The sequence below is a fragment of the Vombatus ursinus genome, unplaced genomic scaffold (assembly GCF_900497805.2).
Source record: "Vombatus ursinus unplaced genomic scaffold, bare-nosed wombat genome assembly UNPS02004698.1, whole genome shotgun sequence".
Taxonomy (NCBI): domain Eukaryota; kingdom Metazoa; phylum Chordata; class Mammalia; order Diprotodontia; family Vombatidae; genus Vombatus; species Vombatus ursinus.
The window spans coordinates 184462-211481 of record NW_020944476.1 but is presented as its reverse complement, the minus strand read 5'-3'; the positions used below and the strand labels follow the sequence as shown (position 1 = coordinate 211481).

General features: G+C 36.2%; 1 protein-coding gene across 1 annotated transcript in view; it reads left to right on the top strand.

Annotated features, from left to right (window-relative positions):
* Positions 1–27020, top strand: part of PKHD1 (PKHD1, fibrocystin/polyductin) — a 492125-nt gene that overhangs the window by 303423 nt on the left and 161682 nt on the right. The window contains exons 44-48 of the mRNA XM_027840287.1: positions 7916–8028; positions 12486–12591; positions 15802–15936; positions 22053–22191; positions 26361–26607. Of these exons, the coding sequence (XP_027696088.1) occupies positions 7916–8028; positions 12486–12591; positions 15802–15936; positions 22053–22191; positions 26361–26607 (740 nt within the window). The remainder of the gene's footprint in view (positions 1–7915; positions 8029–12485; positions 12592–15801; positions 15937–22052; positions 22192–26360; positions 26608–27020) is intronic.

The window sequence follows — 27020 nt, the reverse complement described above, 5'->3', positions numbered from 1 at the left end:
ATATATATATATATATATATATATATATATATATATATATATATATAGTATATATATATATATGTATATATATATAGTATATATATATGTGTATATATATATAGTATATATATATATATGTATATATATATATGTATATATATGGCAGTGTTTACCAAATTGTGACAAACAGAAACATAGTAAGAAAATATTAATATGTATTGATCATTTGTTAGTGATATTTTCCATCAAAATATTAAGTATATAATTATATTAAGTATGTAATTATATCAAACTACCTATTACATCCAATAGCTTTTAGATATAAGTAGTTTTAATTTTCTCTATTTTGGCCTGAAGTTTGTCTGGTTTTCTTCTGTTTTAAGGGTGTTCCATATCCCCAAATCTGCATTTGTAGGCTACATCAATATATTTCAAAACTCAATGGGATCTTGAGCCAAATTAGTTTGGGAAACATTTCTTTAGGGAAACGTACTCAAACCTTTGAAAACTCTTCCTCAACCTGTTCTTTACTCAAGTTCTAAGTTTTCAGTTTGGCAGAGAACATTCAAAAATTATTTTAATAATTGGTCACAACCATATTTAATAAATAAAAAGAACTACTTTTTAGAGACCATAAACTCTTTATATCCATTCTCATTTCTTTCTACCTCATCCCAAGAGTAAAGAGAATATGTCAAAATATCCATACCTTTCAGTCTAGAGATCCCACTCCTAGGCATATACCCCAAGGAAGTGGTTAGGAGAAAGAAAGGTCTGACATATGCCAAAATACTTATAGCAACCCCTTTTATTTTAGTAGCAAAGAATTATAAATAAAATAAAGGTCTATTAATTAGGGACTGGCTAAACAAATTGTGCATATGAAGTTAATGAAATACTATTGTGCTGTAAGAAATAATGAATATGATGAATAATACAAGGATGCTTGCAAGGACTTAAGTCCACTGATGCACAGTCAAGTAAGCAAGACAGGTCAAATAGTATACACAATGACCACAAAGACACATATGGAAAAAAGATCAGCAACAAAACAATACAAATTGAATGTTTTAAAATTATAATGGCTAAGATGACCTCAGAGGAATCCATTTAAGAAGACATGTCCCTCCTTTTGCAGAGATTGGCAATATAGAATACAACATATGATGTCAGGCTTTACTGATGTATTGTCTAATTTTGGTGAACTTTTTAAAAAATTCTTTATTATAAAGGATGTTTCTTTGTGAAAGGGAGGAGAAGGGATACATAGAAACATGTAGGTGATGTAAGAAACAAAGGATAACAATATTTTTGAAAGCAAGAAAGCATCAGATAGATTCATTGTTCCCAAACAAACACAGATTTTCATAAAATCCAAACAAGGAGAGGATGAGATGTCAGAGAAACAAATGAGTATGCAGATAGATATGAATATAGATTGTAAGTATAGATATTGAGGAATGGAACAAGTAATAATTAAACACTTACTATGTGCTAGCTACTGTGTTAAGTGCTTTATAAATATTCTCATTAGTTCCTTATTACAACCTTGTGAAGCAGGTATTATTCTCACTTTATAGTTGAGGAAACTGAGGCAGATAGAGGTTAAGTGACTTGCCCAAGGTCAGACAGCTAGTGTTTCTATATGGACTTGAATTCAGAGGTCTTTCTGATTCCAGGACCAGTGCTTTATCCATTATGCCACATACACACAGTTACACACACAGACACACACACACACACACACACACACACACACAGATGTAGATATAGATGATACAGATGTAGACATAAATATAGATGACAATTATAGATATAGATGATAACAGATACAAATATAGATGATATAGATACACATATATCAGGTAGTGGACATAAGTAGAAACTGAATATACATTGTGGTTGTGATGTCTGTGAATATATGTGTGTGAATGATGTATGATACATATATACACACATGCATATATGTGTATGTGTATTATGCATATTTATATATATATGTGACATACATATGAAGTATGTATTCTGGTCTGCTTATATTTTCTTATTTGATCCTCACAAGAATCCTAGGAGGTAGATGCTATCATTATTCCCATTTTACAGGTGAAAAAACTGAGGCTGACTGAGGCCAAGTGATTTGCCTAGGGTCACATCACTAATATGTATGTTTGGATATGAACTTAGGTCTTTCTTACTCTTGGCCCAGCGTTCTTTCATTGTACCACCTAGCTGCCCTTTTGGCCAGCAAATACCACCCTGACCTTGAACATGTCCACCTACGAGAGCAGGCAAGAAGAAGGAAGGGAAAGAGGAGGTACCTGATAGCCTCTGCAGGGACTTTTTGGTTGCTTATTATCCCAGAATTGCCATGGCCCAGCTCCTATGACCAAACACTTGGTCACAGTGTATATAAATTTTCCCCGCTTTCAGTCACCTTTACAGTTAACTCACCTTCTAGCTCTTCATGTTGCTCGGGCATTTCAGTTGTGAAATTGCTTTTTTCACAGCTTGCAAAATGTCCTCCCTCCAGGCCCACCCCGCTACTCACAGGCAGTGCTGCAGATGAGGCAAATTCAGGGCTGTTTCTTTTAGGAAAGAAACTAGTGCTTTGGGTGGTGGTGTCTGTGGGGTTTCTTAATATCCTCCTGGATCTCACTTTTAACAGCTTTGTAATGTTAACTGCAAAAACGATTTCGGAAGAGGGGCAAACACTTTTTTGCTCCATGAGTAGAGCATTAGTTTGACCTATGATCTTTTTCTTCTCTGATCTTGGCATATAGAATATAAAACCTCCAGCCTATTTGAATATACTCTTTAGACCATTGTCTTATGGTCACAGTTCTCCAGGATTGCTAAACTGAGTCAGATTTATCTCATCAACTCAGGGCAAATATGAACCATTGTTTACCTCCAAAGATCTTAAGTTCTCCTCCCCTCCCCAATCCCCTCCACATTTAAATGTACGTAAGCAGATTAGTTGATTTTCAGGGTTTCTTATGAGTAGGCCCTTGCTTTTTATACTGCTCAGAAAGCCCCACAGAAGTGCAATTTGGAAATACCCACTTACAATTTGCTGGAATGTATTTGGGTCTCCTGAATCAATTCTTTAAAGAAATATATACTTAAAGGGCCAACACTATGTCTCTAATTATACCTACTCAGTTGGTAATATATATTTAAGCGGTGCCTGAAGGGTTAACTAACATTATTCCAGTGACTATGGATGCGTTACCTTAAGGTATCCGCCATACATGGGCAGCTAATTTCTCTCTGGAATTTTTCTTGCATGAACGTCCATAATACATTGACTTCCGAAAAGAATTGATTTCCACACAAAATTCCCTGCTTGCCTTAAACCTTTCCCCTCAAGCCACCAGCTGCCTGCATAAATATGTGGTTTTTCCTCATGAATCAGCCCCAGCATACACAATTGAAATTGAGAGGGAAACAGTCTGGTAAGCAATGGGGCTCGAATCTTCAAAGGCCTCTTTTCCAGAAAAGAGCATCATCAGGTAATGGAGGGCCTAAATCAAGCTTTGTCCATCCAGGAATGTCAGCATTTTGGAGGCAGTTTTACATTAGCACAAGATGCTTCATTAATACCAGTGTTGATTGGGATAGGAATTGGGAGTGGGGGACAGTACATGCTGGGCAAGAGGCCATGTATGTTTTGCTTTCACAATCACTTGATAATAACACCATATGAAGTGTGACTTTTTTTATCTGGGAAAAGAGATAGTGATCTCCATTCAATTATTTAGGTAGGTTGGTCCAAGTGAAATGATCATAATTCAGACATTACTCTGGTTCAAGTCTTTATCATCCCTTGCTTCAACCATTTCATATTTGGCCTGTCTCCACTCTCTCCTCTTTCCAATCCTGCCTCTAGAGTGCATATATGACCATGTCATCTGCTTACTCAAGAAGTTTCAATAGCTCCTTTTGCTTCTAGGATGAAATAAAAGCTGCTCTGGCCTTTAAAGTGCTTCAATACCTTGTTTCAACCTCTGGTCCACATTGATTTTCACATCACTTCCCCTTACATACTTTGTTATGACCAAACTGGTCTACTTACCTTCCTTTCATATTCACTATTCTATCCCTGCCTCTGTACCTTTGTTCAGGCTATATCTAATGTTCTATCCCCTCTACTTTTCTTTTGGAATCATAGCTCCATTCAAGGATCAGTACAAGGGTGATTTCCTATAAGAGACCTTTTCTGATGCCCCAAAGTGTAACCAGGTGGCACAGAGGATTGAATGCCAGACCTGGAATCAGGAAGACTCATCTTCTCGAGTTCAAATCTGGCCTCAGACACTAGCTATGTGACCCTGCCTGGTCAAGTCAACCCTTCTTGCCTCAATTTCCTTATCTGTAAAGTGAGCTGGAGAAGGCAATGGCAAACCTCTCCAGTATCTTTGCCAAGAAAATCCCAAATGGGATCACTAAAAGTTGGACATGACTGAAAAACAACTGAAAAAAATGCTCTATCCACCAAATTTCTTTGCATTTAACTTAAAAATCTATATTTTGTATTTACTTATCTATGGTCATATTATTTTGCTCTGGTAGAATCTAAGGTCCTTGAGGGCAGGGATTGCTTATATTGGACTTTATATCCTCAGGACCTTGCATGGTGCTACCAGCTAAATATTAGGAGCTTAATTTTGAATTGTATACAATTGAATTGAGTTATAAGAGAAAACTTGAGCCTCTGACTTCTATGTCCAACTACTTGTCTACTAGCAGAAAGATGGAATACTTATTATTACCAGTATTCATTAGGGATCCTTGATTTTTGTTGTTGTTCCATTGTTTCAGTTATGTCCAACTCTTCATGACCCCATTTGGGCTTTTCTTGGCAAAGATACTGGAGTGGTTTGTCATTTCCTCTCCAGCTCATTACACAGTTGAGGAAACTGAGGCAAACTAGTTTAAGTGATTTGCCCAGGTTCATAGAGCCAGTAAGTGTCTGAGGTTGGACTTGAACTCAAGTCTTCCTGACTCCAGGAAGTGCACCCAGTTGTTTGATTTTGATTTCATGCAAATGTACTCTTTCACAGAGCTTACAAAGGTAATTGCCTGCAGGAGTGTGTTAGAACTAGCTCCAGTTGTTAAATTGTTACACTGTTGAATTTGACTAGAGCCAGAGGTGATTGTTAAATTTTTGGCATGAGCATTTATGCTTTAGAAATCAGCAAATGTAAATCATGGCTTGATTTATTGTTTTATTGATTGTCTGGATTTAAGAAAATGATGAGGAAAACATTCACTTAAACTTAGAAGTGTGTCTTGCTTACATTTTTTGTAGAATCAGTTTTTAAACATTTATCAACATACCACTGTGGGGAATGCTACTCTTAACATCTGCTCCTCTCGGGCAGCTAGGTGGCTCAGGGGATAGAGCACTGTCCCTGGAGTCAGGAGGACCTGAGTTCAAATCCAGCCTCAGACCTAACACTTGACACTTACTAGCTGTGTGACCCTGGGCAAGTCACTTAACCCCAACTGCCTAAAAAAAAAAAAACACATCTGCTCCTCTCATATAACCTTCAGATATGAGTGACTGGGTCTTTTTTAACAAGTACTTCCCAGGGATGTGATAAACAATTGCTGTGACCCTTTCCTGTGATTTTCGATGGTGTAATAACAATATTAATAATAATAATAATAGAAACAACAATGGCAGCTTACATTTCTACTGGACTTTAAGATTTACAAAGAGTTTTCTCATAACAATTCTCTGAGATGGATCAAACATATTATCCTATTTCACAGGCAAGGGAACTGAGTAGTTAAACGACTTTTCTATAGTTATATTACTAATAAATGACAGAGCTAAAATTTGAACTCAGGTCACCTCTTGTAACAAATAATAAAGGGTGAGAATAAATCAGCTCAGCAAAACATTGACCAAGCCCAGCAGTTGATGTAATGTTCCATATCCATAATCTCCTACCTCTTCAAAGAAGACAGGGAAATGTACCTCTCTCTCTCTCTCTCTCTCTCTCTCTCTCTCTCTCTCTCTCTCTCCTTCTCTCTCTCTCCCCTTCTCTCTCTCTGTATCTCTCTCTCCTTCTCTGTTTCTTTGTCTCTGTCTCTCTCTGCCTCTGTCTGTCTGTCTGTCTGTCTCTCTTTCTCTCTTTCCCTCTCTCTGTATCTCTCTCTGTCTTTCCCTTTTTGGTTGAGCTTGATCACAATAATTAGACAGTGTTAAGCTTATTTTTCTTGTTCTTTCCATTTACTCTGCAGTAGTCATTGTGCATATTGTTTTTTCTGGTTTAATCATGTTTTTGATTCCATAATGAGGATGGCCTTTCAGTGGAAATTGAGGGGACAGAGATGCTAAGCCTCACTGAATCAACATGTTGCTCCAGGCTACATAGCGTCCAAGGTATTTATAGTCTTGTGGCTTGTCCTGGCTTCCACTAGCAGTATATGAATGGATTTAAGGGTTCAATTTAATATTTATTTGTTTAAAATTGTAATATATAGTTTTTACAGAGGTTGAACTACATGACAGGGAATTTGATATAACAGAAGGAGCCCTGGGCAGGGAGTGGGGAAAGGGAGGGGAACAGACATTTATTAAGCATCTATTATGAGGCAGACAGATATGTACAAATATCTCATTTGATCCTAACAACCACCCCAGGAAATAAAGTTTATTAATATCCCTATTTTATAGTTGAGGAAACTGAGGCAGACAGAAGTTAAATGACTTGCCTAGAGTCATACAGCAGCAAGTATTTGAGGGTAGATTAAACTCAGGTCTTCCTGGTGCCAGGCCCAGCACTCTGTCCCCTGCGTCATCTAGGAGACCTAAATTCACTTATTGTCTCTGCCACTAACTGACTGTATGATCCTGAGAAATCCCCTCCCTGTCTTTGGGCCTTCGTTTCCATAGAGTGATGGTGTTAGAGTCTAATGATGCCTAAAGTACCTGCCAACTCTGAAAGTTCGGGGGTTCTCTGTGAAGTGCATGATTAAGTGACCTACATATAGCAGAAAAATGGTAAAAAATCAATGCAATGAAATAAAGAGGTAACAAGGTAAGATGGTATATAGGGAGAGAAAATGTTCTGTACAATGAAAAGATTAAGAATAACTACATAGTTGCATATAGACTGGAGAAAATATAGATCTTAACTTAAGCAATAGTTTAATCAGCAAGATAGTGAGTTCTATTGAATTGTGTCCCTGGGCTCAACTGCTTGGCTATGTCCTTAGATTATGTGTAAAATCTTGCCCTACCTCCTATCTGTTTTGAAGGCTGACATGGTTCATGTTCCTAAGCCATTGGTTATTGCCTTCCTTAAATAGAAGTGTGATATTAGAGAAATGCACTGGATCAGTAGCAGCCTGTCTAGGTTGTTTGGGCATGCTTGGTCACATTGCTTGGTTTATCTTTGTTCTCCCTTGTGGGTCTGGCTCCCCTAAAGTGGTAAAGAAATGTTTTTCATCTATCTATCTATCTATCTATCTATCTATCTATCTATCTATCTATCTATCTATCTATCTATCTATCTATCCATCCATCCATCTCTCTATGTCTCCATCATCTGTCTCTATTATAGCTATTTTCTATCATTTATCTATCATTGTATCTATCTTCTATGACCTATCTATATATGTCTTCTGTGAGATTTATTAAGTAATAGCAGGAAAGGCATTTTATAATCTCCTTCTTAGGATAGCTTAAAAACCCACAATTCTAGTTATCTGGAATGGGTTAGTTGCACTCCTGTTGTGCTACTTAAAGGAAGGGGTATAAGTAGAAGTCCTTTCCATCCCTAAGATTTAATGTTGGCAAACAGTATAGACAAGAACATATTGAGCAGAAGAACAATACCTTGAAATCAGAGTTTCTTTTCCCCCAGGAATCTTAGCATCTGAGGGGTAACTATTCTAACAATCACATTATTTCCTGCAGAGAAACATGGTGTGTGCTGCTGGATATGGTTATTTCTTTCATCTTGTAACCAGTGAAACTTCGAAAGCTCCCCTCCTGTCCTTCAGTCAGAATGTAGCCCGTTCCTGTACAAGGTACCTCTATTGGAAACTCATATGGATGTATTTCAGCAACAGGACTATATTTGGGCTGTATGTGTGTGTGTATGTGTGTAAAACTATGCATGTGTAAAATTTTAATTTTACATATAAAATGTAGAGTTCATTTGTAGTTAATGAGCATCCATGATTCTAGTATATAAAATGTTTTGCATCACAAAAGGTTGCCTAAATTGATCTTTCTGTATAATTTATATGCAAGACTGATGAATTATTTTTATTACTAGTTATTCCCAATGTCTTGAGCACTTTCTGTTTAGAGTATTTTAGGAAATAAGCTGTACTCTTCCAAAAAGGAGGTGAGTAACTTGATCTTTGTTTTGCCAACAGGAAAGTGAGATAACTTGGCCAAAGATAGAGAGGAGGAAGTTCATAGTCCAGGATTTTCTTTGACAGATAGTAGAATATGGAGGCATGTGAAAGTAAATTAGAAACCAGAACATGCATAGTAGAAAACAAGTGAACCTGATCATTTTAGGTTCTCATTTCGAGTTTAATCATCTATCCAATTGAGGTATCATGTGCTAGGGATTTTCTTTTGGTTATTTTTTTTTCTTCAGTAATTGAAAAAAAGAAAAAAAACAGTTGGGGCTGTGATTTCTTTGGTATAGAGAATTCCACATGAGGAAAGATCTTGCACTGATGCCAATAAGCATCTCTTCTGTAGTTTGTAATCTTAGACATTTGTTTGGGTCACTGAGAGATTAAGTGGCTTGTCCAGAGTTACACAACAAATATGAGAGAGGTCTGATTTGAACCTAGGTTTTAAGGTCAGAGGAAGGCAGTGATATAGTGGAAAGAACACTGAACTCAAAGTCATAGCACCTGAGTTCAAATCCTGATTCTGCCATTTATTATCTATGTGACCTTGGATAAGTCAGTGAATCTCTTTGTGCCTCAGTATATAAATACCAGTTATTCACAATTTTACTCCTGTTCTCTTTGTTTATCCTGTGTCATTGCAAATTTGTATTTTTAAGGTCAGCACACAAGAGAGTGTTTTCTCCTACATACTAAGATTGACAGTTATTCTTTCATAAGATGCATCATAGAAATGCTTCTGTATTAGTTTTGTGGTTCCCCCATCTCAGGCTTTTCTTTTTGTTGTTGCTAATTAAGACTTTGTGAATAGAGTGAGATAATCAGTATAATTTTGAAATCAATCTTTTTGTTGAAAATAGATCTATTTAAATATTTATGCAAAACTGTCAAGCTAGTTGTGATTTTGAAATGTTAATGCACAATTTGAGAAAAATTTAAAGACATCAAATTGTAAAACTAGGTATAATTACTTGCCTTCCTTGCTAGTTCTTTTCTGTGTTAAATCATTGCTTTTATTTCACCTTGAGTCTTTTAACTCAGAGTTAGAAATTCTTCCACAGTTGATTCAGTCTTCATTCATTTTTGTCTAGCTTCTTTCTTGGTATCAACTGCTTTTGCATCTTCCACATCTGGTAGTTATGGTGTTTCAGTTAAGGAAATCATTCTAGTTATTACCTTCCCTCAACAGCGTCACTGTGAAAATAAATCCCCAGAGATTCCAGCTTCTTTTTTTTCTTCTTTTTTGAAAGAGAGAGATCTTTACTTTTTTGTTATTTTCCCATGGGTTAGATGGGGCAAAACATTCAACGAAAGAAATTATTGGGGCATAAAAGGATCTCCACATTTGCCATTTTGATACTCCCTGATTATATTATAGAATGAAGTTATTTGCTGACAAAGATTCCCCTTTATAGTCTTGGTTCTTTGCCCCTAGAAACTAGAGCCTGGTTATCTCTCAGTTTGAATAATCCTTTAGCAACTATCACACCACACAATTAGATACAAACCTGCTTCTGATAGTTTGGAACTAACAAGAAAAATGATACCTATGCTAGTGTATAATTTTAAAAATAACCATCCATTTCAGCAGAACTTGGTAAAACTTTGGTCAGACGTGATTTCTTTGTACTCTAATATAAGGAAGTCCTAATTACTGATACTTTCCTGGTCTTATATTTACCTTATGTTAATAATCTATACTACATTAAATCTCTGAATTCACATTCCACTGCTTCAGAATTTCACAGAATCCCAAAGGTACAGAATTTAGCACTGAGAGGGACCTCAGCAGCCATCTACTTTTACTATACCCCAAAGGAAGGTTCACTGTCAATTACAGCAACAGTTATCCAGAATGGTCCTCCACTGGGAGCATTCTCCAATGTGGAACTTGCATTAGGGAGGACCATTCTACCCATTATTAAATAAAAATTTTTCTAAAACAATTAGGAACATACATAAGAATGTAAGGGGAATAGCCTTCACTTGAGACAATAAAAGGATTTCAAGTATTTTAATAGCTTTCATTTAAATTTATAAAATTTATTATATTCACTGTGAAAATAAGTCAATCAAGATGATGAGAATTACTATAAATGAATGATTACTACATAGCTGATATTCTTCTACTACTTTAGGCATTGTATATCAGGGATGGGGAACATGCAGGCTTGAGACCACATGTGACCTTCTAGGTCCCCAAGGCTGTGCTTTGACTGAATCCAAACTTCACAGAACAAATCCCCTTAATAAAATATAATATAAAACAGGGAATCTTAATCTTTTTGTGTTATGAACACCTTTGGAAGTCTAGTGAAGCTTATGGTCTCTTCAAAATAATGTTTTAAATACATAAAATTTCAAAGAGAATTGATTATATTGAGATGCAGCTATTAAAGTATTTTTTAAAAAGTTCATGGTCAGAGAGCTGGGCTTATGAGATGGAGGATGCAAAGGCTTCATGGAGAAGCTGACATTGAAAGAAGGATGGAATTCAAATAGATGGAAAGGAAATGGAGAAGGGGCTTTCCAGACCGAAAGAAGCAAAGTCAATAAAGGTACAAAGACAGAAATTATTATGGAATAAATGCAAAACATATGCTAATTTGGAGAAGAAACTGGCATATTTCTAGTGAAGGATACATGTAGGAGCATCAGGCCATCATATTAGCTGGGCAGAGTGAGCCAAGTTATGGAGCACAGCAGAAGCTAAAAGAAGTCTGCATTTGAAATGAATAAAATTCTATTTTTAAAAAATTACTCTGTGCTTCAGACTTTCTATTAATTCAGAGAAGTTTTTTAACTAGTTGTCCTTAATTAGTGGGATTTTATTTTGATGCATAAGTTTTAGTATCATTGGGATCTGAGTTTGAAGAGATCTCAAAAGCCAACTTGTTCATCTAACCTAAGCATGAGCAGGAATCCCCTTTGTTATATCCTTGATAAGTAAGTGATCACTCAGCTTCTACTTGAAGACATCAAATATTGCCTCTGACACTTCCTACCTTGGTGGCCTTGGGTAGGTTATCTAGCATTCATATGTTTCCTCAATGGCTTTTGAGGTGTCTTCCAGCCCTAAATCTTTTTTTATTAGTATCTTTAATTTTATAACTTTGCATATATTATCTCATTTGAACCTCATAACAACCCTGTGAGGGAGATGTTATCATCTCCATTTTACAGGTGACAAAACTGAGGCTAACAGATGTTTAATGACTTGCAAAAGTCACATGTCCAGTTATTGTCAGAGATATGAATTAAACTTGGGCCTTCCTGAGTCCAAATTCAAGGTTCTTTCTACTGAGCTGCAGCTCTAAATCTTGCTCTTATGACTTAAAAATGAGAAAGGCACAACCTTCTGCAGAAACCCATTAATGGTTAAGATGCTTTGTGTTTGCACAATACCTGTAAAGCAGTGGAAAATTCCTGATGTTCTCCATTGTTGAGGGCTAATTTCTTATCCCTTTGGGTTATTTTACAATAATACCTTAGAGAAGGAGGACAGAAATAAAACTACTAAACATAACTTAAGCTTGTTAATTAAAAGAACAAGTTTTGTTATTTTTTTCTCTTCTGTTGAGTTTTGTTTCCTGTTTCTGATGGTTCCTCCTATTGATTTTAATTTCTACTTACAACATCACTAATGTGAAAATGTGTTTAATATGAATGTAAATGTATATCCTATATCAGACTGTGCACCATCTTGGGGAGGGTGGTGGGGAGGAAGGGGGAGAAAAATTTTAAACTCAAAAGCATATAGAAGTGATTATTGACAAATCAAAAAATTAATACAATAAATAAATATAGAAAAAATAAAAGAACAAATTTTAATGAATCAGATCATGTGAAAGTTAAATAACTTAATTAAAACAAAATAAAATGGTAGTTCTAATGCCATTCAAGTTATAGAATATATTCTGAAACTAATGATGGGAAGAAAATTGTTTGAAAAATGAGGGTGGTAGCATTTAGATCATTGGGAATACCAGATAAATGATAATCAAGGCTCCCAATCTCTATAAAGAACTTGTGTTCTTCTATCTTGCCATGAAAAGGATAGATGTCATCAAATCAGAAAACTGTTGATCATGCCTTATAATTTTCTTTTATAGGTATGGCCTCCTCGTGTATCCCAGGTTTGAACCACCACGAGCAAATGACACTGGTCCCACTTTGTTCCAGAACTTCACAGTTTGGGGAAGTCAAGGTGGTGTTCAGGTAAAGCCTAAGCTAGCCCCCTCTTAATGTCCTTAATGATTCTCTTAGGACAGGAGAGCTTGTGAAAATCTTTTATTTCTCTATTACTAACTGAGGATTTACTAAAGAGAGGAGCAATTATAATAATGATAACATGAATTATAATTTGGAATTAGATTATAAGCTACTCAAAGCAGGCACTATATCTTTTATTTTGTGTATATGCTTTCTTTTAAAAAAATTTTAATGAACAAAAATCTATTCTCCCTCCTTTCCACATAATCAAGGCTAGGGATCATATCTTTTACTTTTGTCTTTTATCTCTCTCTTACCTCCCCTTACTGGAAAAAAAAAAGGACCCCCCCAACTACTTATAATAAATATGCATAGTCAAGGAAAAAAATTCCTACATTGGCCAATTCCAAAGAATATATTCTTCTTTGCATTCAATAGTCAACAAGCATTTATAAGCTACCAGTTCTGTTCAATAGACTGTGCCAGGTGCTTAGGGGAGAACTGTAACTATCCCAGTAGAGAAATAGTACTTTTACTGTTTCCATCCTTCCTCCCTTATTCTTTCTCCCCTGCCTTTCTCTCTCTCTTACTCCCCATCTCTCTTTCTTTCTGTCTTCTTATCTTTTTGTATGTATGTATATATATATATATAAAATTGTATACATATACATGTATAAAAAGTATAATACACACATACACACTTGCACATGCACACACACACACACACACACACACACACACACACACACACAGTCATAGTCAATCCTTAACTTTTGCTGGAGTAACATTCCTAGGAAATTGCCTAAAAGTAAAAAGCAGAATGTTGATATTAAACCTATGGGATATAGGGGGTTAGGTTCCCACAACCACCAAAAACTATCATCTTTCACTAGAGATTGATTGCTAAAAATATACTTTTGTTCATATAATTCTTTATAAAAAAACATTAGTTCTGATAATATGCATTTTCCCTAACATAGTAACCATGAAATAATCCATAAAATGCAACACATAAAATAAAATTGGAAACATGCAAAACATTTTTTTCTCACTTGTAATTCCCTAGAATTATGTGACCTTTTGTGCTAACATCTCAATGCAAAATAATTGATTTCAGATAATATTCACTTTTCAGAATCCATGTAATCTACAGTACCATAAATACCCTACAGCAAATAAAATTCTTAAAATTAAAACATTTTTTAACCTGATTCTTACATTTTACTGTGTCAGACGGCAGTGTGAGGGTTTGTACTATATATTATACTGCTGTAAACCTCTCTATTTTGACCACCCTCTAAATACTGAGGGAGAGGTTTCTGGAACTTTGGTCACTGCTGTTAGAAGGTGACAAGGTTGGTGACATCATCTCCAATGTTCTGTCCTTTATGACTAGAGGGTGGCATTGGAGATCATGAAGGATACACCATCTTGAAATAATCTGTCAGCGATGTCTGCTTCCCCATTTGAGATGCTTAAGGGTCTCAGAGTATGGGAGCAAAGCAGAGATGAGTAGTTTAACCTTGAACCTGTGATTGATGATGGGATCAGCAAACAATGAAAATAAGCAATTAATACACAAGGAACTCTTTATTATGGTAGGATGAACAAGAGCAGTGAAGCACCTAGTAGATACCAGCTACTTCACAAATTTGCATGCATCGTGCCTCTCATTTTTTTCTATTGTGCATAACAAGTTGCCAACAAGAAAGTGAAAGTGAGTTTTTCTTGAGAATGTTGAGAATTGACTATATAAATATACACATATCCCGATTTGTATATAGTTTTGTCTCTGTGTATGTATATGTAGGACCCTAAGTAAATAATTGCTGAATAAATGAATAAGTTGCCATTAACTTTCCAATGATTATTTTCCTTTGAAAATGACCAGCAACATTGGCATAAAATCAGAAATTTTTTAGAGTTGAAAGAGACCTTAGGGAACATCTAGTTTACGCCCTATCATTTCAAAGATGAAGAAACTAAAATCCAGAGAAGTTAAATGACTTGCCAGGGTCAGTGGTATATTCCATAAGACCTCCAAGTCTATTGCTTTTCTCCCTACCCTGTTCTGCCTATGCTAATACCTGTCCTTGTTCATGGACATAGTGGCCCAAGTTCAGATTTAAGCTATAATCAAGACAAATAAATATTGAGACAGACAAACAGTAAATCTGTGCTTATGCTGTATTAGTTGTTTCTTTATAGATTGCTATTAAGATTGGTTAAGGGTAGCTAGGTGTTGCAGTTGATTGAGTGCCAGCCCTGGGATCAAGAGGACCTGAATTCAAATCTGGCCTCAGACAGTTACTAGCTGTGTGACACTGGACAAGTCACTTCACGTTGTTTGTCTCAGTTTCTTTGTCTGTAAAATGAGCTAGAGAAAGAAGTGACAAACCACTCCAATATCTTTGCCAAGGAAACTCCAAATGGAGCCACAGAGAATCAGACATGACTAATTAACTAGATAACAATAAGATTGGTTTTGATAAAACTACACTTTGGAGGAAGATACAAAGCTCAGAAATTTTTGGAAACTTGTTTTTCTCTATTTGCACTGTATGAAAATCATGAACTTATTTTAAGTGTTTTAAATATATGAGTCCTTCACATTGACCTCATTAAGAGTTTAGTTATCTTGAGAAGTCTTGAAACATTCATAGAAGTTATTGCCAAATGGTGCTGATCTACGTGGTAACATAAGAGCAGGATAGGAACATCTGTGTCAGTGTGGATAGTCAAACCTTTTTAATCTCTTGAGAGTCAGTGTTTTCTTCTTTCTGCATGGGGGGGGCAGAACAGGAGCAGTAGAATATAACCTCCTTGAGGGTAGGGATTATTATTTTTTAATATTCATATCTCCATTGCCTAGCACTGTGCTTGGAACACAAAAGGTTCTTTTTTTTTTTTTGCTTTTTGGTGAGGCAATTGGGGTTAAGTGACTTGCCTAGGGTAACACAGCTAGTAAATGTCAAGTGCCAGATTTGAACTCAGGTCCTCCTGACTCCAAGGCCAGAGCTCTATCTACTGGGCCACCTGGCTGCCCCAACACAGGAGGTTCTTAAACAATTGCTAATTGGATTGAGAAAAAATATACCAGGTTTCTTTTGTTTTTTTGTTTGTTTTGTTCAGTCAATACTTATGAAATATAAGCTTTGATGAAAGGATGATCATGCTATATAGCCCGTTACTATAACACATGCTATTATTTTATAGATTTTCAGAAGTAGCAATCTTCAGCTTAAAAATTTCCAGATTTATCCATGCAAAGATTTTGGGATTGACATCTTGGAAAGTGATGCAAATTCCTCAATTACTGATAGCTTATTGCTTGGTCATTATGCCTCGAAGGTAAGTATGGTTTCTTTGGGTTGTCCACTGATAGTATCATCTTGGTAATGCTCCAGTGAGATCTGTGTTATGTATTTTAGTTCAATCAAGTCAAGTCACCAAACATTTGCTGAGTGCCCATTATGTGCCAGGCACAGTAGCTAAGCACTGATGATACAAAGAAAAGGGAGGAATAAAGGAGCTAGGTGATGCAGTAGATTGAATGCCAGGCCTGGAGTCAGGAAGACTTGTGTTCAAATCTGGCCTCAGACCCTTACTGGTTCTGTGATCCTGGGCCAGTCACTTAAACCCTGTTTGCCTCAGTTTCTTCATCTGTAAAATGAGTTGGAGAAGGAAATGGCAAACCACTCCAGTATTTTTCCTAAGAAAACCCCAAATGGGGTCATAAAAAGTCGGACACAACTGAAACGACATTAACAACAACAAAGTAAAGAAGACCGGAAAGTCTTAACAGTAATAGGACTCATTCAGTGCATCTTAAGTGTAATTGGTAAAAGGGAAGGAGCCCATCATTTAGATGACTATACTTATAGAGATCAAAACCATACCAAGCTCTGTTTTTCTAACCAGTAGCAAGGGAACTATGAAATATTTTTCTGATCTTAGTTGACAGCATTTTCAGAAACATCCTGTATTCAAAAATCAACAACAATACTAGTTTTGCCCACAATGGAACGATGATGGAATTTTAAGGGTGAAGGAGACTCAGGTTAGCTAGTTCAACCAGTACATATCTTAATAAGAATCCATTCTATTACATGTTCAGCTTTTATCTGGAGACTTAAAGTGATAGGAAACTTCAAAATTTAAAGAAAATGATAGAAACTTCTTTCCCAAACAACTCATTTCACTTTTGTAAAGTTCTAGTTGTCAGGAGGGCAAGAGCATGATGTAATGGATAGAGTGTAGGGAGACAGGAAGACCTGTGTTCAAATCCCTCTTCTGACACCAACTAGGTGTATGATTATGGGCAAAACATTTAACTTCTCAATGCTTCAGTACGCTTTATAAGTTACAGATAAGTTGCCAATCTATACACTGTACACTGGGAGTTTCCTGCACATATGTACCCCCTGCCCCAATGGTTAGGATATTTTTCCATAAATAAGTCTGAAATCTACCTTCCTAAAACTTCAGCCCATTACTCCCAGTTCCACCTTCTCAGTCCCACCAAAGCCTTTAAGCACTCTCAATAGGTAAACTCATAGACTGACTCCGTCTATGCCAAGCCAATTTTCTTCATGAATTCTTTGCCCACATGCATGTCAGACAAAGAAGTTTCTGAAGTAGAAGGAATAAGCAGAAATGGAGATAGTGTGCCCTCATTACCTTAGATGAGAGGCATTGTGGGAGAGTAGAGTAAGAAGCAGACTTAGAATAAGACCCATGTTTTATCTTCAGTTATGCCAGATCTTCATGGTGTGACTTCACGCATAGAATTATAGGTATACAGATTTCGTTAGGAGGGACCTTAGAGGTTATCTAGCCCAAACCCTACATTTCACAAATGGGAATCTGAGACCCAGAGAGATTAAGAGACTTGCCTAAGGTCACACACCTAGAAAGTGAAACAGCCACAAGTCATTTAATTTTTTTGACACTGGTTTTTCACCTAGAAAACAGAAATAATAATGCTCATAGTGTTTTTTGAAGCTCAAATAAGACAATACAGGTAAAATACTTTGTAATAGTATACAGTGATGTCGTCTACTACTACTGTTGTTTTTTTATGAGGGTTTCCCACTGCTATCCCAAGCCTACATTTCTAAAACAATGACAATTGTTAGAGATCTCTTCTCAACCACTATGTAGTTGAGGGAATGGCTGGTAACTCTTTTGACTTGATGAAGTCTAGGAACTGCTTCTGGGTGACTGTCTGTTTTTTGAAACATAAAACAAATAAGGCCAACATGCACCTACATTGAAATGGAAAAGATGAGATGTATGGAAATGGCATATCAGAGAGCTAGGATAGGCAGCAGGGGAGTATGGTGTCTGTCTTGGTCCTCTTTCATAGTAGTTCATAAAGTTGCCATGTTGATGGTTTCTACTGCTTATAAGCTTGATATTGACTTCACATCAAAGCTGTGTAACAGGCAATCTGGCAACCTCTATTATACAATTGTGGAGATTAGGAAATCTGTGGATTGAGCATAAATCAGTGCTGTACAAATCAGAACTGGGCAAAGACAGAACTAAAGAAGGCTCTATATCTCTGGTTCTAATGATTTGTCCAGTTTGGTTTTATGTATAGCACTTTGAAAATCTTAAAGTGCTATATAAATAGTAGCTATCATCATCATCATCATCATCATCATCAATGACTATCATGCCCTCTATTACTTCTCTTAAGGGACTAATTCATAGGCTAATAGGTATTCATACCTATAAGAACTTTTTAGGCACTATTATCAAAGCTAAATTTCCTGTCCCATTATCTTGCTAAACATCTTTTGGACAATCCTCATGAGAGGAAAATTAATGCTAATCTTTCCTTCTTTCTAAAGAGTTAATATTTGTGAGATGTTATGATTATTTGTATTATGAATTTGTTTGGAGAGGATGCTCCTCAGATTTAAAAACCATGACAGTAGTGGATCAGAGGCATTGAACATTCCCAGAAATCTCCTTTAACCCTTATCTTCTTCTCTCACCAAAAAAAAAGATGGATGAGAAAAGAGAAAAAGAAGAACTATGGAGATGAGTAACTAATCTTCTTGTTAAATTGATGTCACAAAGTTTTAACTGATGTTAACTAGACATCATTATTAATGGGAAAATTACATAAATTAAGATGTAAATTATGACAAGGGGGTTCTTATCACGAGATAATCAAAGATAATCACACCCCTGAGGTGCTACTAGTAATGCAATGCAGTTGAATGCCTCTAAATCCCTTAACCAGTGCACTACTAGAGTTCTCTGTTGGGAAATATTAAACAAAACTCCCCAGGTCTGTTCTGGACAAAATCTGATTGCTAGAATCTCCAAAAGCTAATCTTTACACTGTTATTGGTATGAGGGAAGTCATTCTTTTAAATCACAGAACTACAAGATTGTAGAGGAAGAAGCAGCCTTAGAGATTATCAAGGGATTATAGATGAGGAAACTGAGGTCCCAGAAGTAAAGATATAAATTTCCTAAGATCACAGAACTAGTTAGTGACAGAATCAGGAGAAGAACCTAGACCTTCTTGCTATCATTCTAATATACTTTCTATTCTGTAGAGAAGCTGTAGAATATGTAATGGATTGATCTGACTCCAAATCCAGAAAGACCTGGGTTCAAATCCTGGCTGGCAACCCCAGGCAAATAACTTAATTTCACAGTACTCTAGGTATTTTGTGACTTTAAGTTTCAGAGAGGGTCATAACCTGCATCGATGGGTGAATTTACTTACCTGAAAGTTCCTTTTTCGAAAAAAAAATCATGATTCTAGTCCTTCCTCTTTATTTTGTCACAATAAATATATTCATGGAACAAAACATGGTTATCTTGGGGATTCTGTTGAAGTTTTATAAACATTTCCTATTAGAATGATAGTGGGGGTTGTTACAGAGAACAGTGAATGGTCTTGCAGTCAGAAGAACTGTATTTAAGTTTTGCCTCTGATACTTCTTAGCCATGGAAAGTGCTTGGTAAACTTTAGAATCTAATGATGCAGTTGTGGGCTACTATTATTCTTTTGGTTATTTGAATGGCCTGTTATCCTAGTGTGATGCATCTGAAAATGTAAGTAAGGTGTGGCTAGGCTACCACATGAGATTGGTTAGGACCCAAGCCAAAGTTTATAAATTACTTGAATTTTATCAAATATTGCTTTATACTCATGTTTTGAACTTCTTCATTTGATGGGAAAACAGAAATAACCATTGTGCCATCAGCATAAATAGCACTTTACAACAGATATTGTGTCTTCCCATTTGCTATAGTTCCTAGTCTAGTGAATAGAGCATTGACTTGGGAATTAAGATTATAGCCTCATTGCCAAAATGTTGCCTTTGCCTCAGTGTCTCATAGACATACGTAAGTATAGACTTAACAATCAAAGTGAAGAGACTTCAAATTTTTCAGAGAAAAAACTCTGTATGAGCCTCATGGATCACTTTAAAAAACCAATTGTTGAAGATCATACTTGCAAGTGTGTCTGAGAAGCTAATGTATGTATGGAGATATATATATATATACATATATATATATATATATATACACACACACTCAAAAGGTATATAACTTTATGTAGAATGCTAAAAAAGGAATGTGCCTGACTTCTCTGTTGGCCATGTCACTTTGGATTCAACCACTGACTTTCATGTGGTCCATTCTTTTAGGAGTTGGAATTTTCAGTGTTTGGCCATTCTCAGACCAACCACTTAGAATTGTAAGCATGCAATCATGAATAGACCTGAACCTACAGAGAATATACTACTTTCTGATAATTTACATATCTGTGCAAGGTTATTTATCTCTTACTCAGACATATCTGTGTTTTATTATATTCAATGAAATCTTGGTGGCTAAGTGGGTGGATTCATTTCTTGTGGGTTAATACCCAGAGTAATAGTATTAGTAAAAACTCACTTATATAGCATTTTCTGGTTTTCAAAACACTTTCCTCATGTCCACCTTATGAAACAGGCATAATTATTATCCTCATTTTTCAGATGAGGCTTAAGAGATCATAGAATTATGGAAATTTAATATTATGAAACTAATTAGAATTTATATAGCACTTTAGGATTTGCAAAGCACTTTACAAATATTATCTCTTTTGATCCTCTAACAACCTTGAAAGGTAGGTTATCCTATTTTACAGATGATGAAATTGAAGTAGGCAGAGATTAAGTGACGACCAGTGTCACAAAGCTAGTAAATGTCTAAGGGTAGATTTGAACTGAAGTCTTCCTGACTCCAACTCCAGGACACTATCCACAAAGACACTTAGCCACCTAGGACCATGGAGACCATATAATCTAGGAGTGGGGAACCTACAACCTCAAGGCTACATGTGGCCTTCTAGGTCCTCAAGTGCGGCCCTTTGACTGAATCCAAACTTCACAGAATTTTAAAGATCATCAGATCATATATCACAAATTTAGAATTGGAAGGGATTTTAGAGGCAATTTAGTCCAATGCCCCCATTTTGCAGATGAGGAAACTGAGAATTAACTTGCTTAAGGTCACACCCCAAGGGTACCACTAGTAAATGTCAGAGCTAGATTGGACACACATTTTCTGATCCCCAAGTCTAAAACTCTTCCTAATACACCACATTGCTTATCTATTTTTAGGGATGATTTTTTAAAGGTAATAAGTGTGATTCTTCACTTTTATAGGACCAAGGACTAGGGGGGACTTTAGAGGCCATCTAGCCCAACCTCTTCTTTTTTGTAGAGAAGGAAACTGAGGCCCAGGGATGTGAGCTGACTTGTCCAAAGTTTTTGAACTAGTGAAAATATCATAGTTTACTCTGCCAGAGTAAATAAAAATTTCAGAGTTAATAAGAACTTTCTTATATCTTCTCTTTGTTTCTCCAGTGTAGAGGAGTCATCCCAGTCAAGGGGCAGAAAAAGGCATGGCTTGGAAACACATTTTCATGCTTGCTCTGTAGCCTCAGCTTACATATAGGAGTGGGAATAAATTACTAGAAAAGTTCTCAACTCAATTTTTATTTGATATTTTTAAAAGTATATACATATATATGTGTGTGTGTGTGTGTGTGTGTGTGTGTGTGTGTGTGTGTGTGTGTATCATATAAATCAACAAACATTTATTTTGTCTTCCCCTCATCTACCCACCCTGGGGAGGAGGAAGAAGGAAAATAAAAGCCTTATAATAAATACGCAGAGATAAGCAAAACAAATTCCTGCATTGACCAATGTCCGAAAATGTGCATTTCATTCTGAATATTTAGTGCATCTTCTCTCCAGCAGGAGGTAGAATCCTTCAATGATCCTCTAAAATGGTGGTTGGTCATGATGTTGATCAGGATTCTTAAGCTTTTCAATGTTCATTTCTTTAGTGTTCTTGTTATTGTATAAACTGCCCTGTCTCTATATCAGTTCATTCGTTTTATTTGGCCAGTTGTTATATTTTCTTTTCTTTTTTACCATCAGCAAGGGAGTTCATGTATGTCAGTTGGAATAAAAACCCCTAAGAGACAGGAATTGTTGGTGTCCAAAACGACCTTTGTGAATTTTGATCGAAACAACTGCATTGCCATAAGAACCTGCTCGAGCTGCTATCGAGGACAAGGTGAGTTCTAGGAGTACATGGTCCAGGAAGGAATCTAGACTGAAATGCAACAGAGTATTATAAAGGGTAGAGGTTATCTAAGAATTCCTTTTCTTTTTTTGAGGCAATTAAGGTTAAGTGACTTGCCCAGTGTCACATAGCTAGTAAGTGCCTGAAGTTAGATTTGAACTCAGGTCCTCTTGACTCCAGGGCTAATTGCTCTATCCACTGTACCACCTAGCTGCTCCTAATAATTACTTCTTAATCATGGAAATAAATCAACAGAGACATCAGATGAAAGCCCAAAAAAAGGAAAACCATGCTAAACAATCTAGAGATGAAAGACTTACGAACCAGTTACTTAGATCTTCTCGCCCACAATTCTAGTATTATTGGTGTTATTGTTATTGGGTAGTAAAACTATTCAAATTCAGGATAATTTACTATCCCCATCCCAGTCTTCATAAAACAAACAAACAAAAACCTAGGGAAACTTAAAGGTTATTTCAGCAAAACAAAAAGTGAAAGGGAATAGGTGATAATCTGGCCTATTGATCATTGTAGACAAATCAACCAAGTAATTCAATCACAAGGAGTCAGTTTTGGAAGAAAGTAAATTCTGCAAAGTAAGAATTAACTCTCCTTTGACAGCCTTTTTAAATGCAACAAAGAACTTTTTTTCCCTTGGCATGGAATTCATATTCATATCCCATTGATGTTATGAAAATAACAGTAATATCAAATTTAGTTGTTTAGGGACCAGTGTTTCAGGTGATGAGGGATCTCTTCAGGAATTGCTTTGCTGCTTCACAATTTTCATGAGATACTGAGTAAATCAATGAGACTTACCACTATGTAATGAAAAGAAGACTGATCTTTGAATCAAAAAATTAAGACTTACTAGTTCTGTGACCTTTAGCAAATAAGTCACTTTACTTTTCTAGACCTCACATTTCTCATCTGTAAAATGGGTATAATGATATTTCCTCTATCTGCCTCATGGTTTTTGTGAGGAAAAAAAATCATTGTAAACCATGAAATAGTATCAAGATGTGTCTCGTAGTGATTACACAAATATTAGCTCTAAATCAAAGCCTTATTGGTGACTTCTTATGCCAACTCTTTCTGTGTGCTTGGGTACATCTCTACTAGGTGGTCTCTGATCCCAGATTTCTGGGATTCTTTGACATGATCTCTTCCACCAAAGGGCTTAAAATCTCGTTGGAGAAGCAGGAAATAATAATAATAATAATAATAATAATAATAATAATAATAATAATAATAATAATAATAATAATAGGACAAAGCAGTGAGGTGAGTACCAAAGGAGTGAATTAGACAGTAAATGCACCCTAGAGTCAGGAGAGTCTATTTTAGTTTTGCTGTGAATGTTTAAGGAATTTGATTCAATGCAACAACATTTATTAAGCAGTACATGAAAGACAAAGTGGCAGGGGGTGGATTGGGAAAATACTGGTGACATTTTGTGCTAGAGATTTTCTCAGGCAGTAATGTCAGTTTCAAGCAGCTGGGTGGCACCATGGAGAGTGCCGGACATGGCGTCAGGAGGACCTGATTTCATAGCTAATCTCAGACACTTACTAGCTGTGTGACCTTCGGTAAGTCACTTCACCCTATTTGTCTCAGGTTCCTCATCTGTAAAATGAGCTGGAAAAAGAAAAGGCAAACCACTTTAATATCTCTGCCAAGAAAACCCCAAATGGGGTCATGAAGAGTCGGACACGACTGAAAAACGACTGAACAAAGATTTTGACAGACTGCAATGTTGGACCTGAAATTAAATAAGAGATGACTATAAAGTTATACAATGTATACCTGAGTTGAAAAGAAAAACAAAAACCAACAATAATTTAAAAGAAACAGTACCACAAGTAAGAGATAGAGGAGCATGAGTAGGCGGTAGTTTATTTGAAAAAGCTATGGATTTAACGTGGTATGAGTCCAAGAGTGTGATATGCCAGCCGCAGCAACTGAACATGATCTTGGGCTGCATTAAGAGAAATATGCTATACAGGGCCAGGCAGGCAGGGTCGCATTCTTCTCTGTCCTAGCCACACTACAGTAACTGAAACATTGTGTTCCTGTTCTGATGTCCTATTTTAGGAAAGACATTGATTTACTAGAAAAGGGTGAACAGAATTGCCAAGAGGCTAGAGACCATTATAGTGGAAGCATTGTCTAGTTCTCTGATTTGCTGATCCTTCTCACAGGTACAAGAAAGTAAAAAATTAAAAGTCCTGGCCAAATGTACTATTTAATGCATGTTTATTACCTGTATCTAATCTATATCTAAATATAGATAGATACATATATACATGTAGAGATGCATATATCTATATCTAACTAAATATATCTTTATTGATATATACATATCTCTGTGTGTATCTCAGTCTCTCAGTCTCTCTGTGTGAATTGTGTATTCTTTAAAGTTTAGAGACTGCCTTAAGTTAAGAGTTAGGAAATTCATACCATGGACAGAATTAATGACCTCTTTTTTTGTGGTTATTTGTTTCCCTCAGTTGTAAGAATTCATTGATAAGAAAGGTCCCTCAGATCCCAGCCCAAGGCAATAAGAGCAGACCCATCTCTATGAGGTGAATAATACATTAGCAAAGTCAGTCCTGGAGTGATCCAGACTCTCTTTCCCTTCCTTTTCTCCCTCAACCAATTATAATTCTCAAAGATCCCAAAGCATAGCTTTTGGAATAGGAGAAGCAGATAATACCAGCAATCATTACCCTAGAATCTCTGGGAAGAGAGGAAACTGGTGAAATATTACCCACATATATCAGAAAAGGAAAAGATAAATATATAGATACAGATACAGATTGACATTATATAAGTGTTCATATATTTACGGGGAAAGTTGGGAACCATTTTGCTGCTGTCATCCAATGAATTGGACCCAGATATTATACTGCATGACTCCAAGACTGCACGACATAGGAAAAAGAAATCTAATTGGTCAGATAAGAACATCTCTTACAGAAGGAGGTAACAGCTGTTTTGTGGGCTTTATAGTCCGTGATCATTTGTGACTACAAATATCTTTCATTTGTTTGTATAGTGCTTTAAGGTTTACAAAGTACTTTATAAATATTATCTCATTTTTTTCCTCACAACAACAACTGGAAAGTTATTCTTCCTCCCATTTTACAGTTGAGGAAACTAAGGCAGGCAGAGGTTTAAATGACTCACCCTGGGTCACACAGCTAATAAGTCTTAGGGAGGATTTTAACTCAGATCTTCCTGACCTCAGGTCCAGTTTTTTATTCATTGCGCTTAGCTAAATTTTGTGCGCAGATTATTTTTCATTTCTCTAGTGTGGTTCCTGGCTTTAGAGAGCATTTGCTTCTAAGTCATGGGGAGAGTTAATGGGGTAGTATGATCATAGTCATTCTTTCTCCTTGAATTTGAACCCCCAGCATGTAGTACAGTGCCTGACACCTAATAAGTGTTCAGTAAATGCCTGTTGACTTATTCTTTGTGGAGAGGTGTTTAAAAAGTAACAATAATTTGTCTAAATTTGATATACATAGTATGGGTGGATGTTATTTAAAAAAGAATGTTATTTGAGATCCCAGCTTTTCAAGATAACTATTATAGGTACTCTACTGAGTCTTTGTTTCAGCAAGGCCTCTTTTATATAGAGATATTTGTATCTACCAATGAATCTGCGATCATTTCTGCATGGAAACTTAAAGGAAGCAGAGTGCAATTGAGAAGTCCTAAGGGTTTGGGAAATGTCTTTGACTGGACCTTTCACCTGAAGGATCCACGAAAATCCATAATCATGCCCCGATGGACATATTTGTAATTAAATTCATTTTAACAAGCATTTATGAACCAGCTATTATAGAGCAGGCTCTGTGCTAATAAGTTGGGAAACAAAAGAAAAATGAAATCCATTTGATCATTTGTAGAGGGAAAACTAAGTCTTAGCAGCATCATAGAGAAAAGTTTTCTTTCCAAATAAAATCACTGAGATAATAGTAATGAACTTTGGTAGAATATTAGCTCCTTGAAGTTAGAGGATTTTTTATTTATGTCTTTGTCTGCTCAGCTCCTAGTACTGTGGGTAGAATATGAATAAATACTTGCTAATCAATTGATTATTTAGTTGATATAGTGAGACTTGAGTTTTTTTAAAATGTCTTCTCTATTTTCAGGTGGATTTACTGTGAAGACTGAACAGCTGAAGTTTCTAAACTCTCCTAACCGAGTAGCATTCCCATTTCCTCATGCAGCTATTATGGAAGACCAGGATGGCTCTGTCTCTGGGAATAAGGGAAGTTACCTTCTTGCCTCTGCAGAAAATCTTGCCTCTTCCTGTCAGGTCAACCAAAGCTTTGGTCAGATTGTCAGGGGCAGTGTTTGTGGCCCAGATATAATCCTCCATCGCATGTCTATTGGCTTGTAAGTATGACATCTCTCCATTGTCACCCTAGAGAACATATCAAGCATACACTATGTTGGGTCTCTTCTAAAGGGAAACAGTTCCTCACTTTCTAGATTTAAATGATTGGCTAACAAGAGGGGAACGTCAAGGGATGGTGAATAAGTATTTAAGAATTACATTTGCCCAAACCCTAGGTTGTGCCATGATTTTAAGTTGTCATTTTTTTTTATCACTTAGCCGTAGATGTTTTTGGGAATGGGCCGAAGGCCCCTAAACTCTAATTGACATTTTGGACTAACAGGATTCACTTCTACAACCTTCTAACTAACAGAAAACTTGAAATAGATTTAAATTAAAAATGTTGTTTAAAAAGTTTCCAGCGGTGTCTGTTCTAATTTATATTCACTTTGCCCAAGTGCACCCAAAGTGT